The sequence below is a fragment of the Epargyreus clarus genome, unplaced genomic scaffold (assembly GCF_041222505.1).
Source record: "Epargyreus clarus isolate Ecla_fem2 unplaced genomic scaffold, WU_Ecla_fem_2.2 ptg000035l, whole genome shotgun sequence".
In the NCBI taxonomy this organism is placed as follows: domain Eukaryota; kingdom Metazoa; phylum Arthropoda; class Insecta; order Lepidoptera; family Hesperiidae; genus Epargyreus; species Epargyreus clarus.
This window is the reverse complement of record NW_027332240.1, coordinates 3,325,478-3,345,390: the sequence shown is the minus strand read 5'-3', so window position 1 is coordinate 3,345,390 and position 19,913 is coordinate 3,325,478. Positions and strand designations below refer to the sequence as shown.

Genomic DNA, 19,913 nt, shown 5'->3' with positions numbered 1-19,913 from the left:
CCACAGATTCGTTGTTACCCCTAAGGACTAAGTTTGAATGCAACGAAAAAGTTTTGAAGGTGGTAGCACCCTTTGTGGTTCGACTCCGGCGTCACCACCGCCACACCTATTTGTGCTTCATAACAGCAGTGTTAAGCGCTGCTGTGCTCTGGTTTGAAGGGTGTGGTAATGGAGACATACTTTTCCGAGGCGTTCCAGCTTAGTCCTCAGGGGTAGCGGCGCATCTGTGACTGACCTCAGGAATACCTAATCCTATCTGGGGTTGATTACAAATGTCCATGAGCGGCAGTAGCCACTTACTATCAGGTGGACTGCATGCTCGTCTGCTACTCCTATATTATAAAATAATAATAACAATAATCTAAAATCAGATATAGAAGTATAATGGTCAGTATCTCATTCGATGTCGATGTCTCAGTTGAAGATCTTCTTCCAGGACTACAATGACGACATCCGGCAGGAGCAAATGCTGGAGATGCAGATCCTGTCGTCCCAGAACGATCAGCGGCGGCTGACGCCTCCAGACTCTTCTAGAAGTGGAAGCGAGGAAGCACTGCCGCTCCGTGATAATGCACATAAACAGAGGGTGAGTTTGTAATTAAAATGTAGTGTAAATAATTTGAGATACATTTCAGAATAAGAATGTAGTTGTGCTAACGATATTTTGCTGTCTAGGATAAATAAAGGAGTTTTTAAAGTAAAGTAAAGATAGAATCTATATTGTAGTCGACAGCACCACCATGCCTATTTCTACCTTATAGAAGAGGCCTTAAGTGCTAATGTTTTAATACGACGGTCGTGGTAAACGATAAAGTGATTAAGGTAAAGTCTAGAATTCTGCGGAAAAAATAAGTTAGCAACTAAATTAGTAAAATAATTTTCAGTTGAATAAAATATTATCTCTCACATGGTTTTAAATATTATGCTACAACCATTTAATGATTTGCGGATCGTTAAAATTAAAATAAAAAAGGTTTTAAAACGGCGGGAACTTACTTGCCAACCTTTTTACTTTTCATATAGACATAAAAAGATAAAGTATATACCCAGAGTATATTATAAAGGGTTGAACAGATACGTAAGGTAAGTTCCTTTAACGTCAGAAACTGTTGCATTGGAGATGTAATCTTGCAGTTGGATCCTTTGTGCGGTCCTCAAAGGATCTGTGCGCGCAGTTTAGATATCCCTCCCATTGTTAAATTGGGTTCGTAATGTATTATAGTTGGGGTTGAAGTAACTTAGTAATCTTATGCACGTGTTACCATATGTGAATGAAATTGGCACCGTAACGCAGTTTACTATGTTTTAAGGACGATTCCTATAAAAAATCTCATAAAAAGCAGTAATTCAACCAAGTTGTCTATTTTGCACATAGATTTTGTACCCGTATGTCACAAAAATCCGCGGATAGCTACATTTCATTCCATTTGTAATTAACCTGAATTGAATTGAACTAGAAAAAAATCACCATCCCAGCCAGACTAAAACATCTTCTTTTAAATGATTTAATTTAAAACATTATGAACTTAAATCATGACTGGCGAAAAGTTGAAATTACAAAATGGCGGATACTTAGTTACCAACCTAATAAACTTTTTATACACACATACAAAGATCCCGAGTCTATTATTCTATCCGAGAGGGTTGAACAGATATGTAAGATAAGTTCCTTTAACGTCAGAAACTGTTGCATTGGAGATGTTATCTTGCAGTTGGATCCTTTGTGCGGTCCTCAAAGGCTCTGTGCGCAGTTTAGATATCCCTCCCATTGTTAAATTGAGTTCGTAATGTATTATAGTTGGGGTTAAAGTATGGTAACGTAATTATATGATGCACGCGATTCAATATGTGAGTAAAGTTAGGACCGTAACGCAGCTTATGATGTGGTTAGAAAATCGGCAGCTCCATGGAAGTTTCCGAGGTTTGAATTCCAGACAACTTCGATTTTTTAGAGTGCGTATTAAAAGCTTATTAACACTTATTTAAATGCTAAAGGAAAACATCGTGAGGAAACTAGCACGACAGTTATTTAAAAAAGTTCTCAAGGGTGTATTAAGTCTAATACGCACTTGGCCTGCGTCTTAGATTGTCGGCTAAAGGAATTTCACTCTGAGATACGATTACTACCTCGTAGACTGCATACTCATCATCATCAACCCATTACTGTCCTAGTGCTGGGCACGGGTCTCCTCTCAGAATGAGAAGGGTAAGGCCATAGTCCACCGCGCTGACCAAGTGCTTATTGGTAGACTTCACATACCTTTGAGAACTTTGTTTTGTTTTAATGATCTCTTAGGTATTCAGGTTTTCTCACGATGTTTTCCTTCACCGTTTAAACAAATGATAATTAATTTCTAATACGCACGTATTTGAAAAATCAGAGGGGCATGTCTGGGATTTTAACCTCTTAACCACTAGGTTATAACAGCCAATAAAAAATACCTTTAAAATACAGTGTAGGATGAATATCAAACAAAATAAAAAACCTTTCCCCTCCACAGAACGTTTCTAGCCTCTCAATAAGCTCCTATTTACGTCTGCAACTGATATTCTAGCCAATGTTTGCTCCAATTTGCGATCTATTGATATCAAACGTGACTCGTTTATTTATAGGTTACAAAAAAGACAAAAATTGTTCGAAAAATGAAAAGATTTGAACTATGTTATTTATTATTCATTTATATTCGGTATCACTATATACAGGGTGAATTTTTAAAACGGGCCTTCAGGGCCAAATCCGAAACTATAAGGATTAGCGAAAAATGCTGAAAGGAGTTACGAGGTCGATTTTGATAAAAACTAAAACTGCATCATTAGTTTTTTTAAATATTTTTTTCCTTAGCCGGGAATCGAACGAGTTCATTTTGAAAAAAATGACACCTCTATATTATTCCACTATCTGATAGTGTCGCTTATTAGGATCATATTCTGCGAAGTAATGTTATGTGACAAATCAAAGGAAAAGGAAAATTTTGAAGAAAATACGTATTTTTCCATACATTGGCATACTAATCCTTAAGGATTATACATAACAAATGATTTATGTATAATTCTTTAGAAACAGACATAAGTCATACCATTGAAGAATTTGTTGGTTAATCAACTAATTATTCGATGTTATGACTATGACATACGATTTAGTATGAGAAAGTAATAGTTTGGCAAGTAAGTTACCGCCGTTTTTAGGATTTATTTTTTAATGAAAATAGATAACTGATTAAATAGTAAATTCTTATTGTTTGTTGTTTACAACTTCGTTTCAACGTTAAATATGATTTTCTATATTTCTGTTTTAAGTAATCACTCGGATTTGACTCTAAAAAGTAATTCTCGCAAATTGTCAACTTTACATCTGTATTAAAGGAAACTCCGCCCATAGCAAGTAAATCTATTTTATTGGTCCTAAAAATAACCTTAGCTAAGTCGGACATAAAAATATAAATTATTGGGAAACAAAACGTCCATTTCGAATGATTAGAAACATTGAGCCAAAAAAATGTTAATACACGAAATGTTCAAATTAATGAATGGCGGGAACTTAACTGCCAAATTAATATGAAAAAATATGTATTTTCTTAAAATTGAGGCTATTCCTTTAGTTTGTCATTTATCATTACTTTCCAGATTTTGATCCTTATAAGCAACGCTATCAGATAGTGGAATAATATAGAGGGTGCATTTTTTTTCAAAATGAACTCGTTCGATTCCCGGTTAGGGAAAAAGTTATTTTAAAAAAGTAATGATGCAGTTTTAGTTTTTATCAAAATCGAACTCGTAACTCCTTTCAGCATTTTTCGCTAATCCTTATAGTTTCCGATTTGGCCCTGAAGGCCCGTTTTAAAAATTCACCCTGTATACCTGGTTTTTACTCGGTATTTATTTCAGTATTGTAGTAGTGATCGCTACAGGTATGTATTATGCGTGCTTTCGTGCTTTGGGCGGCACGTGTGGTCTCGGTCGTTGAACCAAATCTTTATGTATTTTTTTTATTATGTAAAGCATTGGGTTTACGCATCATTAACTCATCACCCTAGGGGGTGGATAGCTTGTATCATTATGTAAATAAAGTTTATTTCCTTGTTAAAAATCCTTGCAATACAAAACTGATAGTACTCGTATATGTCAAATTATGATATTCATATAAAGATTTTTCTCTTTCCATGCATTTCCTCGCAATAAAAACTAAACAAGTGTATGTAAATATACACCGCCGTATTCCGCTCAGTCCCCTGCTTCTAAACAAGTTGCGCAATTGATACGTGTATAAAGAAACGCGTCCAATTTGCGCCATTGAACACGTACGTGCCGGGGACTGGTTTACTTATCTTGATTTTGATACGAGCCACGGCTATTTGTTAGCGCTTATTTTTATAAAGGTTCCTAAAAAATGTGTGGATAAAAAAAATATGGATAGAAGTGGTTAAAACAAAAAGTTTTGTTTTATATATTTTTTAATTATGTACAGCATTGGCATATTATGCATAGCTTACTCATCATTAATTAATCGCCTTCGGGACCTTAAACTTATATAATATATTGTAATTTAAAAACTTACATTATGGAAATAAAGATTATTTCCTTGTTAAAAAAATCTAAATAAAAAACTGTTATGCTAAATTATGATATTCAGATAAAGATTTCTTTGCATTTCCTCGCAATAAAACTAAACAAGTGTATGTAAAAAAACACCGCCGTATTCCGCTCAGTCCCCTGCTTCTAAACAAGTTGCGCAATTGATACGTGTATAAAGAAACGCGTCCAATTTGCGCCATTGAACACGTACGTGCCGGGGACTGGTTTACTTATCTTGATTTTGATACGAGCCACGGCTATTTGATAGCGCTTATTTTTATAAAGGTTCCTAAAAATGTGTAGATAAAAATATTATGGATAGAAGTGGTTAAAACAAAAAGTCTTGTTTTATATAATTTTTACTTATGTATAGCATTGGCATATTATGCATAGCTTACTCATCATTAATTAATCGCCTTGGGAACCTAAAGCTTATATAATATATTGTAATAGAAAAACGTACATTATGGAAATAAAGATTACTTCCTTGTTAAAAAATCTAAATAAAAAACTGTTATGTTAAATTATGATATTCAGATAAAGATTTCTTTGCATTTCTTCGCAATAAAACTAAAAATTGTATGTAAAAATACACCGCCGTATTCCGCTCAGTCCCCTGGTTCTAAACAAGTTGCGCAATTGATACGTATATAAAGAAACGCGTCCAATTTGCGCCATTGAACACGTACGTGCCGGGGACTGGTTTATTTATCTTGATTTTGATACGAGCCACGGCTATTTGTTAGCGCTTATTTTTATAAAGGTTCCTTCATTCGATATTCATGCTATAACGTTTTACGTTTTATTATTAAACATTAACTTTCATCTGCCTCAGTTTTTCGATGCATAAAAACGAACATGCTCTGTCCCCTATTTATCCTCCTTAGGATAATAATAGATCAAATGTTTGAATATTCATTCTGTTACTTGGTACTCATCTTAACTTCACTTCTTTTATTAAGAACTCTTGTAATATTTAATTCTTTGTGTGACGCTGAACGCTTACATTTTATTAAGTAACGATACACGTTTACAAAATTTATACGTTTCCTGGTTCTAAATGGCATACAGCATTCGAAAAATAGGTACTAAGGAACAATAAAGTCATAAGTATTTTCTAAAAATTTGCATTTGCAATTCAAAATTTCTCTCCAAAATTGAGACAAAGAGCACTGTATCTCAATTTTTTTTATGTGAATTTTTGGATTCTTTGCGTGTTTTTAAACTGCTGACGTATTTTAATTAAACTCTACCTGCTCACTTATATTGAATTAAATTAAAATATAAATCGTGTACAAACCCCAACCAATCGACGATCAAAGGGTAGTTCTGAATAAGTTTTCAAAGCATACCTTATAATGAAACGGAAATTGTTTGTGCAGTCAAAACTAGCTATAATCCTCGCATAGTTCCAAACTTTACCTCACCGATTGTTTGCAAACTATTAACAAACAGACAGGTGGCGCTGCCGGCTTATGAAGTTATTTGTTGGAATTTGAGGTCGCAAAATTTCATGGACACGGAGACATTTTGAAGGTATATTTGTAACTTGGGCTTATTATTTATTATTATTGGACTTGGATTATTATTATTATTACAATTGGACTATGTTATTAATTATACTTTTCTGAAGTACATTGTAGTGTAGGAGTTTTTATATTAAGAGAGTCAAAAGTGAAAGATTAATCATGGTATAGTCCGCGTAAAACTTGTTAGTCCACTCTGAATATAGAAATGAATCGCGTCGCCAGTAAATTGTATGACTTGCAACAACTTCAGAGCGGACTAGCAGTTTGGCGCGGACTATATCTGTTATCTATTCATTAATAGTATGGTTAGTGATTTATTCTCAAAGAATCATTAGCAAAGAATCTGAACTTAAGTTAAGACTAACTACATGTTAACTTAAGTTCCATCAACGCCGATAATTAAAATACAAATTTTAAGTAATGACATAAGTAATACAAACTTAATTAAATGTAATAGATCCCTTCATAGATAGACGCTTGTTTTCAGCTACTATTTACTACTAGCCTAACCTAACCTATATGGTTGTTTACTACTCAAATTTCATAAAATTATCTTAATTACACATAGATTTCCATTACAATTTATCATTACAGCTTCAATCAGACATAATATGACCGAAACTAGTTTTTGGTTGTAACTAAACTATCTCGCAATTCAATTGGATTGAACCGCAAATCAATCATGCGGCACAGAAGTGTCGGTGCCAGTAAATCTATTACCGCCGACCACATGTTCAATTCATCAGTACCCTGGCGTGTCTCCTTTGGATATTTCATTAGTGGGACTCATCTATGAAACGTTCAATCTAATAGATTGATGTAATTAAGAATTAATGTAATCGTATTTAAGGAAAATGTAACATTTAAGTTAGAACCCGTTTAAAATTTAAACCGTTGCTCATAGATTAGTAAAGATTACTCACTCTTAACAACAAATGTTGTGACAATTGAAATTATCACTATCATCTATTTTCTTGTTTGAAAATATTAAAAAAAATGTAGTTTTTAGATCATTTTTGCTGAATGAAACTATATTTCTCCGCATTTTCTTCTTTTTTCGATTTCGTGTTTTTGCACCACTTAAATGTGCATGTCGGCATTGCTCCTGGTAAATTACATCATGACAGCCATTAAATGGCTGACAGAATTGTCTCCGTTTAAGCCATTTAATAGCTTCTTTCAAGCGTCCTTTCTTTAAGGCGATGAGATATCTAAACATCTATGCCGTTGCTGTAAACGGTCAAAATAATATATTAACAAATTCAATCTTGTTGTAACGGTGGATTAAGGCTTTTAGGACCGAAAATGATTTATAATCTGCAGACTACATCTAAACTCGATATAGGTTTAAGGCAGTTGATGGTTGAGTTAACTTTAAAAGTTGATAAAGCTGCTAAATGTCCTATTAACTTATGTATAAACAATTTTTACTTTGTTTATTATAACTTTTTTATTTATATTTATTATATATTATTTATCGGCTTGAATTGTTAAATATAATTACATGTTTTTTTAAACATTTAATAGATACATTTAGGCCATTAAATTTGCAGACTTAACTAATTGTCAATAATCTGTAACAGATGACAACAGTGCCACCGGCGCCCGCCCAGCCCACTCTCCCTGGCATACCAGTGAACCATGCCAACGCTCGCGACTTCTCCCCGCCCGCCCCTACACCTGCGCCGGAACATCTTGCTGCCCATCATCAGGTAATGTTGCATATTTAATTTAATATTAAAAATTGTATATGAAAACTAAAGAATCGTCGATCAGAAACTAAGCAATAAAGAATCCCTAAAATTGTTAATATATAATGATTTAACATTATTGAGGCATTTGTAACGTGACAACTACAACATTAACATTTTTTGACGATCATCGAGTCTAACGCGCTTAAAAAGATTTTCGTCTCAAAAAGGCGTATGCTCGTATAAAGACACAATAAAAAGTACATTAGATCTATGCATTCTATTTTTGTCACATTATGCTTACAGTTAGTGTCTTATTGTAGTAGTTTTACGCCGCTGTTCTACTTTTAGGAATATTTAATGGCAGATTTAGTAACGTCAGACGTTTCAATTGTTTCCTTTACCAATAATACTTCTGTACCACATTGGATCGCTCTTAAGCCATTACTTCTTAGAACGAAAAGGATTGCATTTTCTTTATACGGTTTAAGAACTATCTTCGAATAAATTGTACGAAGAAATGCCTTATTTGCATTACCTTTATCATTAGTTCTTTTTTCTTTGACACTTTTGTAAAACACAATGTAATGCATGTTTTGTTTACAGCTGGCAGCTGGTCCCACTGGACATGGCGTCCTAGTAGGCGGTGGAGTTCTGCAGCAACCCCCTACACATCATCTGCTTGCTCAAAACTCCATACTAGGTCAGTACCCTGTTACAAACTAATATTTTACAAAATTTGCTGCTCCAGTTCAATATACATGGTCAGTACCCTGCTCTATGTAATTGAACCGATTTCAAGCACGTCACGGGACTCTATACTAGGTCAGTACCCTGCTTCGTGTATTGCATATTCAACAAGTGTATATTATTCACCTACTAAACCTGCAAATAGATTTTTTTAAATATCTACATATCTTACATAATCATACCTACTAACTAGCGATGTATGCAAACACAATCTTGTAATAATTATTTTAATTAACCATTTATGCTTGTTAATAATAACCTGTAACACTTCTGATATTAAAGCGAAATACATTTCTAAAATAAAACTTGTTATCCTTTTGAGACTTATGTGAAAGAAATTTCTAACATAATAATGTTATCTTTTGTAACAGAAAACGAAAACTAATTGCTGAGATCCTAATCAACCTCGTAATGAGTAACCCACAATAACTCATACTAATAAATCCAGATTATAGATATATTTTCTAACATAATAACCTGCAAATTGTAACATAAAAACCTGCCTTGTGTAATGAACTCATAAGCCCAATAATACTTTGGTAATTGGAGATCTCCTATTAGCTGAGGATATTATGTCTGTGGACGCCGTACTGTTTATACTCGTATCTCAGTTCGGAGCTCCTGTATACCCAAGATAATTAGAAAACTTCAATAGCGTGATTCAGAACACTTGCAATGCCATCTGTTGACGAGTTGCGAAATGTCACACAAACTAACCTTTTAACTAACCTTACCAGTACCCTTACCAGGAGTTTTTACGTTTCGACAAATATGACTGTTTTGGTATTTGTTTACGTATTTGCGCATACAAATTCCAATCAGCGCCCCTAACGGATTGTGTCAGAACTAGGAAATCGTATGGGCCAATACGTAAACAAATACCAAAACAGTAATATTTGTCGAAACGTAAAAACTCCTGGTAAGGGTACTGTAGCCTGTGACTAACCAACGTAACATGACCTATCTGTGACTAACCAATTCTAACACATAGGTGGAGGTGACATCCTCGGTATCACCACACAAACTAACCTTTAGTAACATGACCTGTAGCCTGTGACTAACTAACACTAATACGTAGGTGCAGGTGACATCCTGGGTATCACCACACAAACTAACCTTTAGTAACATGAACTGTAGCCTGTGACTAACAAATACTAACACATAGGTGGAGGTGACATCCTGGGTAAAACCACACAAACTAACCTTTAGTAACATGACCTGTAGCCTGTGACTAACAAATACTAACACGTAGGTGCAGGTGACATCCTGGGTATCACCACACAAACTAACCTTTAGTAACATGACCTGTAGCCTGTGACTAACGAATACTAAAACATAGGTGGAGGTGACATCTTGGGCCTCAGCAGCCCCGTGCTGGGCGGGGTGCTCCACGCGCACCCAGCCCTCAGGGGTGTGAAGCCCGCCGCCGTGCACGCCCTCGCCCAAGGTCGGTACGTCACTTTATATCCGTCACATAGATTAATAATTCATCTCCGTATACGCAGCGGAGATTAATAATTTATCTCCGTATACGCAGCGGAGATCAATTTTCATCTATGCGTTCAGTTGTTATAGTTTATACGTACTACGTTTTTGTGGATTACAAAATAAATGACAGTGAAAATATATTGGCTACTTTTGTATTAATAAAACAAAGATTAAATATGTGATATAAATATATTGTTTTATGACATTATATTTACATTTCTTTAATTTTTGGGGTACCGTACACGACTATAAAAATTAAGCGACAACTTTAAATCATCACTTTTGTAATGCACGTACGCAGTATGTATTATTATAACTTTACTAGGAGTACGCAAAATGGATTATTTGAAAAAAAAATGATGTAGGGCGTACTTTTATAGACGATCAAACCTTGTATAGTTATAAGCGATTCAAATGTAACTGTTTTTGTAAAAAAAGAAAGTTCGACCAGAGAAATCTCCATTTACAGAGCTATAACACATTTTCGTGTCAAAAACATTTGGCAGCTGTTTCCGGCTAAAAAACGGTAGTGTTAAGCTTTGCTTTGTTCTGGTTTGAAAGGTTATTTTAGACTCTTATATGAGGTATTGCAACTTAGACCTCAAGTGGGCTTTGAAATTCTCGTAGGGATTACTGATGTCTCTTAGCAGCAATGTCTTCCCGTCAAAATGGAGTACATACTCGTTTACGACTAAAGAACTATCTGTCTCTATTATTTCATTGCTAATCTAGTATATTCAAATCTTAAGTTAGTACTAGTAGAATACATAAAATATCAACGTAGTCCTCAATGGTAGCAAAGAATTAATCGCAAAAAGAAAAATAAAATGGTCCCAACTTTCAAAAAGAAAAAATTACAACATCCAAACATTAATAGGCTGTCTAAATGTAATGGAATACAAAAAAGAAAACATCATCTGTCTGTTAATCTGAAACTCTTTGAACATCAAAGCTTTTTTGACTAACAAAATACCAAATTAATAGTGGAGACTGACAAACCAATTAATTCCAAATTCTTTGTTGTAAACGACTTAAATGCAATTCCATCAGATGCTATGATTAAAACTGGACCAACATTCTGTTAGCATCAAGGTGCGGTTATAGAGATGCGAAATTTAAAAAGAAATTTGGAACAAGGAAAATTTTGTTTCGCTAGTCATCGGGCAAATGCTCATGCAAGCATATAAATGGGCTTGCCGTCATCGGACATGATGAGGAGGACACAATATCTAATCTGCTTGTGCTAGTGCTATTACCACATGGCTGAATATTGTAGTCTTCTTAAGCGTTACACTCTTGTCAGAGTGGTCGTGGTCATTATTTAGTCTTCGTGGCACGCTTAACAAGACGCCGCCACTCGTATTATTGTAGTGTCGAATATTGTAGTGGCACCACCATAAATATGTACTCGTATCTCTTTTTTACCAAACACATTCTTCTTCACCAACATATAACAGTGGTGTAGAACAGCTGTGTTTTTAAGCGACCTCAGGTAAAAATCCAATCTTACTTGGGATTGATTATACCTACATGTCCATAAGCAATAGCGGTTACTCAGGAAGACTATATGTTCGTTTACTATACTACTTTTATATTATAAGAAAATATAAAACTAGAAATTGCTTCATTATAAACGTACCCAATGTAAATGTAAGTATCAAGTCTCGGACAGCCGTTTTGAAATTCCTATTCCAAATTTACCGCAACAAAGACTATTTTCGTTGAAATATGAAATGTAAAAACAGATGAAATTTTGTTAAAACCTTTGTGAAATCAGAGTAACCGAATGACGTTAAAAGAAATTGAACTTGATAGATGATGTATATGTAGGTGATGTGTACTATTAAATGGTATACATTGATAGCCTTGTTGTTAAAAATTCGATATCTCATTAGAGGTGTTCCAGGTTCAAATACTAGGCACCTCTGACTTTTTAAAATTATGTGCATTAGAAACTAATCATCACTTGCTTTAACGGTGAAGGAAAATATCGTGAGGAATCTTAAATGCCTGAGAGATCTTTAAAAAATATTCTCAAATGTATGCGAAGTCTACCAATACGCACTTGGCCAATGCGGTGGACTATGATCGAATCCTTCTCATTCTGAAAGAAGATCCGTGAATAGGTTGATGCTGTTGATGATGATGTTAACGATGATGATACAGTAGGACTTAAAACTAACTTAAATAAACAATTCAATACACAACTTACTGAAACTTAAAACTAACTTCAATAATCCAGTTAATACATAACTGTTGAAAACACTGACCATTTTCTCTTACCGCCAAATAACAATGAACAATATTTGTTCCCCAATACCATTGAGTCGTATCTATTTGTACAAACAAAGAAGCTCTCGAGGAAATTCGATTTCGCACAAAAACTTGTCCAAGTAATCCACTTGAGGGCGTGTTCTCGTAAAACAAAGGCTGTGGAGACGAAAAATACAAAAGCTATCGATATTATTACAATATTTGGCGTTTCAAGACTCTAAACTTAGGTGTGCAAGAGACTTTATTTTAGAATTTGGTGTGGTAAGAGATTTTTCCGAAGTGTTCCAGCTTAGTCGTCAGGGGTAGCGGCGCATCTGTGGCCGACCTCATGTGTCTGGTGTTGATTACAGCTGCCCATGGGTGGCAGTAGCCACTTAGTATCAGGTGGACTGCATGCTCGTCTGCTAGGAGTAGCAGTATATTACAAAACAAAACTGTTATTTATCTACTATACCTATTGCCTCCTCATAACAGTGTTAAGCATTGCTGGTTGAAGGTTGTGGTAAGGTAATACACAGGAATTCTTACGCCCACTATTACCAGTCAGTCTATGTGGCTTTGCCTATCTCAAATCGAAAAATAAGTAATTTAACTACATTAGGCAGGATTCAAGTTTCGATCTTTGGTCAGCAAAACATTGGATAGATCGAATAATAATAGCGGACTTTAGTCGTGTTGAGTGTCTACACAAAAATTATTATATCACACAAACTATTTTACGACATATTAAACAGAATAAGATAATTCAAACACAAGACAGTCACAATCTACACTTCATACACGAATATGTCCCTTCGCAGAGATATTCAAGAAACTAACATTATTATCTTCTGTCTTCGCATACCGGCTCTCGGCTGTCTCATTATATGACACTGCTGTAATATGTGTCAGACGGATTTAGATTTATCTTGCACGTCACACGTGGACGACAGGATAGGGGAAGTCTAAGATTTCCAACGTCTTAGAGATTTGAAGATAACTTATGTTACTACATATGACAATTGAATCGCGATTGTAGGACATTTTATTTGTAGCACTTAATTCTCGGACGATTTTGTGCTCAAACCCCATTAATTAATCAACAATACTGACAAAAACTTGAAATCCGTTGTGACAAATCTTAATAAGTCAACTTTTTGTCTAATATATTTAATTTGGACTTTTTTATATAACATTGAAGAAGCCAACGAGCATGCAGTTCACCGAATGGTAAGTGGTTACTAGCGCCCATAGACATCTGTATTCAACTCCACATACAACAGCAGTTTCACCTAAAGCCGACAGTTGCGTTGCCACATACCTATGCTTAAGTCAGCTGGCATCCACACTATTCCACTGAAACGCTACCTCCCTGATTGAACCATGGTTCTACCACCTCTAAAATTAATAACACATCTTAAGAAATACGAGTTAGTCAGTGCTCGTTAGTCAATAATCTTAACTGATTCTTCAGTTGAACTTCAACTTAAACGACTATGGATCGATTGTGACTTTTTTACCGACATCAAAAAATTAGGTGCTGTATTCGACCGCTGTGTATGTAAGTCTGTATGTATGTGTGTTTGTATGTATGCATGTAAGTTTGTATCAGCGATTTTCTCAAAAACGACTCATCCAATTTTTACGGGGGTTTGTTGAAAGTTAACCAACTAACGCCTTTAAGTTCATTCTTCGATCAATGATCACCTTCGTGTGTTGTCAGGTGCGGGTGGGGCTGCGAGCGCGGCTCGCAAGCGGCCGTTGCTGGGCGCGCGAGTGGCCATGTCGCCGACTAAACGCGCGGTGATGACGCTACTGGCCCGCGCGCGCGCCGCCACGCACAAACATGCGCCGACATGGCCCGCGCCCCACGAGTAAGTTCCCACTGTCTTCTACTGACTATTGTCCTCGTCAGCCCATTACTGTCCCACGGGGTCAATGACCCGCACCCCACGAGTAAGTCTCACTGTCCTTTACTGACTCTTGTCGTCAGCCCATTATTGTCCCACGGGGCTAATGGCCCGCGCTGCCACGCACAAACATGCGCCGACATGGCCCGCGCCCCACGAGTAAGTTCTACGTTTTGACTGTCCTCTACCGACTCTTGTCGTCAGCCCATTACTGTCCCAAGGGGCCAATGACCCACGCTCCACTAGTAAGTTCTCCTCTGTCCACTACCGACTCTTGTCTTCAGACCATTACTGTCCCACGGGGCTAATGGCCCGCGCACGCGCTACCACGCACAAACATGCGCCGACATGGCCCGCGCCCCACGAGTAAGTTCTACGTTCTGACTGTCCTCTACCGACTCTTGTCGTCAGCCCATTACTGTCCCACGGGGCCATTTGATCGCGCGGCCATTTGATCGCGCGGCCATTTGATCGCGCGGCCATTTGATCGCGCGGCCACGCACAAACATGTGCCGACATGACCCGCGCCCCACGAGTAAGTTCCCACTGTCCTCTACTGACTCTTGTCGTCAGCTCATTACTATCCCACGGGGCCAATGGCCTGGGCCGCCACGCACAGACATGGGCCGACATGGCCCGCTCCCCACGAGTAAGTTCCCACTGTCCCTTTAAAACTCTTGTCGTCGTCAATCCGTTACTGTCCTACAGCTGGGTACGGTTGTCCAAAATGAATAAAACCACCGCGCTGGCCAAGTGCGTATTGGTAACATTCATATACCTTTAATTTTTTTTCTAAATCTCTCAGACAATCAAATTGAATTGACTTCCTGATCTAAATAAGCCCTAAATCGTTATTATCCTATGTTCAAGTCATAGCCTAGCAGGATCCAAGTGATGGTTTTATCAAAACGCTAAATTGATTTGCAACATTGAAAATATTGATGATGATAATTTTGTTGATAAATATTGATTGATTCATGATAAAAAATACGAGTATGTCGATTACATCCAAGTCATCATCCACTTTAAGATCTAATGTGGAGCTATAAAATCGTAGTAAAAATAACATATTTTTAAAGGTGGTAGAACGAGTATAGTTCGTAGAGGAAGGTATCACTGCTACACTTATTTCTAGAAGAAGGTCTTGCGATTCAGTGGACGATTGTATATGCCGCCTGTCTCATATATGACGCGAGCATCTTAGTCCTAAGTTGAGTTGACTAAAGATTCACGTTGAATCGCATTTTCATTACATCAATCTTAGAAAAAAAACTAAAACATCGATTAATCTTTATTAATATTAATAAAAAAATGTGAACCATAAACACATTATAGATTGAAAAATGAAATTTTCGGTAAACGATAAAACGCCACTACATAATACGTTTTCGATAATGCACCCCACTTAGTGGATTGGCCGAAGGCTGTATCCATTAAACACCTGAGCCTCACACGTAATAAAGGCAAACTACAGCGAAATGTCACTTCTGACACCTCGCTTAATGAAATGGCTTCCGATAAACAAAGCTCCTTTTATTTTAAAAGCTTTAAGCACCGAAAAGCTCTTTGTTGTTTTCTGATAGAATTGATAGCTTTGATAATAAGTAATGAATACTGAAGCGAATTAATTTTAAACATTGTGTTTTAGTGTGACAGTCTTTTTCATTCTAAAATAAGTATGGACCAGACAGCAAAATAATTTCAATAAATTCGAAATAAGTTATCTTAATTTATCCCATTAAGGACTAAATCAAATACCTTATATAAGTGTTTCTACCTTACAACCGGAACAACGGTTAATCCTACTGTTATATAGGAGAAAAAGGTGTTTTAAGAACCATAAAAGGAACTACATCTACTTTTTTACAACAAGTTACAGTTCTGATATCATTAATCTTATTGATAAACAATAACAGTTCCAATACTATTAATCTTATAGTATATGAAATAATAATCATTTTAATATAATCACTATAATTCAATTTAAAAACTCTGTATTTTTACGAAATGACGAAATATCATTGTGTATTGAGTAAATGCTCTAGAAGACGAGCATACAAGATTATAGTGTTACAAATATTATTAAATTTTAACACTAAATGGAATACGAAACACGACACTTGAATCATCGATCAAATGTAAGAGATAACTGAACACAAGAACTGCATTGCTACACCTGAGGACTGGGTTTAAAACCGTTTACAATTTGTCTTACCTGACTTTCATTACATTAAAACCTTTCTTTACAAACCATGATCCGAGCGCTTAAGCGATATTCTTAATTACTTTCTGTTATAAATTACAATTGCTATCAATTTAAAGGTTCACTGACGGAATAATCAATCAAGGTGCCTCGTAACATTTTTTATTTAATCTTCACTTTGATCGCAGTGGTCACTATACTTATAAGTTACGATACCATATAGTCAACAGATGATTGTTACCGATGATGTATAATAACAGTTATTATCATCATCAACAACAAAAATACTCTAAATGAGTATTTTTTTATATTTATAATGATGATTATTTATTCATTTTTATTATCATCACAATAACAACACTAGATTACTTATTCCTACCCGGCTTCGAAGGGTTGTATTTTTCTAGCGTATGTTTATATGTATGTTTTATTATTTGGATCGCTACCGCCCAAACGGCTTAACGGATTTTAACATATAAGATGTCGTTGGATTCGTCTTAATTTAGAGAGTTACATATTTTTATGTGGTCGGGTAATTTGTTTTTGAAACAATCCTCTTGTGTTCCATGCACTCAAACAATGATATTGGTGATATTGATTATGATGATGAAGTTGATAAAGATGATTTACAGTTTTCTTTCTTTTTCAGACACACTGCTCTACTACCGTTGATAAGAGACGACTTCGTGACCGGTGTGGGAGTTAATATCAATTTAGCGTAATGAATTTTACCTAACTACATATTCTAGTCAAATTCAATATAGTCAGATGTCGAAGTATTACATTATTTACTCAATACATTGTATATAAGGCTTCAATATATGTATCTATGTATTTTGTTGCTATGTGTTACAAATTTACAGGCGTTTTAGTTGAAGCAAAGTGCCTACGGGATCCTTAACTAACTTGTTCGATGAAAGTTAACTTTTTAAGTTATTTACATGAAAAGTTGTATCTGCATACTGTTGAAACTTTCGAAAAGCTTTTCATTATTAGTTCCTCATAGTTCGTCCGTTAAACTTTGAAAACAGTTATTAATTTCAAACAATTTATATTACGTACTTCGATGTAGTTTGAATAATCTTATTTGTTTGTGAAATTGTTAGAAAGTGTACTCCGTTTGGTGAAATAAAACTGACAGAAATATATTATGTTACATAAGCAAATTGTGTAAAATGCTTGTGCCAAGAAGGAATATCAATTTCTTCTTCAAAACAACTACACATAATAAGAGTAAGCCAGGAGATTTGAGTGCACATATATATTGATGTCTAAAAAGATGACAGATGACGTGAGTGGTATATTGTCTTACCTGAACAATCTCACTCTGACATGATTTGACTGACGATGATCTGACACTGAATTAAGATCGCCCTGACTTAACTATGAAATGATTCTTGCCCTGCTTTTAATTTTAACGTGACTCCATTTTAACTAACTTCAACTACAGCAACCTAATCGAACACTGTCTTGAATAAAACTTGACTGACTATCTTATATATCTTTAATCTGATCCCAACCTGACTATCTTAAAATGTCTTTAACAGATCAAGATTTTAGTCAGTAATGAGCCGTACGGGAAAATTTTAATTGCGCTCATCTTTGAAATGTATAACTCCTGATCGACAGATTTATAAACTAATAACACTTACTCTATAAGTTAGTAAAATACTAAATTCTAACAATTACCCTTCTCGTCTTTTAATATGGCATGAAAACATTCTCAAGTTCGTAAGATTAAACGTCTATACCAAAATAGACGAATGTCCTACGATATTGTATGACAAAATATATGTTTACTTCGCTTTAACCCTTTCAGAAATATGACAAATTTAAATTTGTGTGCCCGTATACCTTTGACTCATATTTTTAACACGCTGTCAAATATGACATCTGTCAAAATCTTCTTTTATTCTGTCAATTTGATATGAACCCCAATTTGAAGTAGCTTTTACTTAGAAATAAAATAAAGGACCACGGTGTATTTAAGATATACTACGCCTTCTATTAGAGTATGTAAATAATTTTATCCTAGTATTTATCGAATCATTTATATTTAAGAAATATTATTACTTAAGATGATTTATGCAGACGAAAATTATTTAAAAAAATGCCGTAGCCGCATTATTGTAGTGGAAAATTAATAATTATAAAGATTTTAATGTTTAACAATGTAAATGCGTTCGTAGATAATTAACTAACCCCATTATTCATAATAACAATTATTAATTATTAAATGTAAGAGTATAAAATTTCGAAAACAAAATTCCGCACACCAAGCACATACCCGAATAATGTTAACAATATTCGTTATTAAATATAATTAATAATCATTAAGGTAATACGATTATTGGACACTTGCACAGATTTACTAGCTTTCAATATATCTACATTCATATAATAAGATAGTTGTACCCCGCATGACATATTTTGTTTATAAAAGCGTGTATGTAGTTATGTACACACGTGAGAAGTTATACTTCTTTGGCGTTAATAATGAAAAAATGCATGCAAAAAGATTTTACCTAGACTAGGGACAAATAAATGAAAATAAATACTACAAATAAAGTATGTGCAACTTCGATCCACGCTAAAAGTAGACCAGAACATGTTTTCCTAATTGCGCTCAAAGAAATATAACTTCGAATACCAGAAATCAAAGGAAGCAACGGTGTGTTATTAAATAATGTAAAATTTAATGAAAACATAATTAATAATGATGTCTAATAACTAATTAATAATGATAAGCTAACTAACTACTTCTAATGTTTTTATTCACTTTTATTGTGTAAAAAAAGTAGATTTAAAACTTTTTATTAAAGCAACGTCCAGGTGGAGTTCAAATTTTGCTACAAATATAGTCTCAAAATGTTTGATAATTACAAATTTCGATTATTAATTAATTATTATGAATTAATCTGCCTCATCAAATAGATAAAACAATATGTTATTATTTAAAAGTCTGATTATAATTACAAATAATTAACACTAATTACTCGTGTACATTATCAAACATTTTGAGACAGATAACAGTATTTTCTAAACGCATGAAATAAATCTACAACTAAAGCTAAGTATACTAATTTTTATAATTTACTGCTATGACGAACTTATTAGATGCTTCCATGATTATTAAATAATAACTAAATATAATTATAATTACATAAAAGTCGCTTCGAACCTCGTCTGTTTTGTGATACGTAGTTAGATGAATTTCTGCAACATCCCTTCTTTAAGGTTTTAGAATAGACTCCTATTTTGTTGTGTGAGTTTTGTAAATAAAATATTAATTTGTACCCTTAGGGCCTTTTCTTGTCACGCGGGCTTGTGTTCGCGTGCGTATCTGGGCGACATTTGCATGCTATCGTTTCATTGTCACCTTTCCTGTCATGAACCCGCCGGTCGCATAGAGACTCCAGAGAGTTAATTCATGCGTGCGAAAGACACGACCGCGGACATATACCCGCGTGACAAGAAAACGGTCCATATGCTATTTCCGTATTTTTAGACCAAAGTA

General features: G+C 35.0%; 1 protein-coding gene across 2 annotated transcripts in view; it reads left to right on the top strand.

Annotated features, from left to right (window-relative positions):
* LOC140756669 (protein quaking-B) overlaps nucleotides 1–18,040 on the top strand; it is a 284,741-nt gene extending 266,701 nt beyond the window's left edge. Inside the window, exons 6-10 of one of the 2 annotated variants that reach the window (XM_073092222.1) lie at nucleotides 437–586; nucleotides 7,685–7,813; nucleotides 8,399–8,495; nucleotides 14,007–14,157; nucleotides 17,046–18,040. In XM_073092222.1, coding sequence (XP_072948323.1) covers nucleotides 437–586; nucleotides 7,685–7,813; nucleotides 8,399–8,495; nucleotides 14,007–14,157; nucleotides 17,046–17,118 — 600 coding nt within the window. In that variant the 3' untranslated portion in view covers nucleotides 17,119–18,040. The remainder of the gene's footprint in view (nucleotides 1–436; nucleotides 587–7,684; nucleotides 7,814–8,398; nucleotides 8,496–14,006; nucleotides 14,158–17,045) is intronic. The other variant, XM_073092223.1, reaches the window with a different exon arrangement.
* The last annotated feature ends 1,873 nt before the right edge of the window (nucleotides 18,041–19,913 follow it).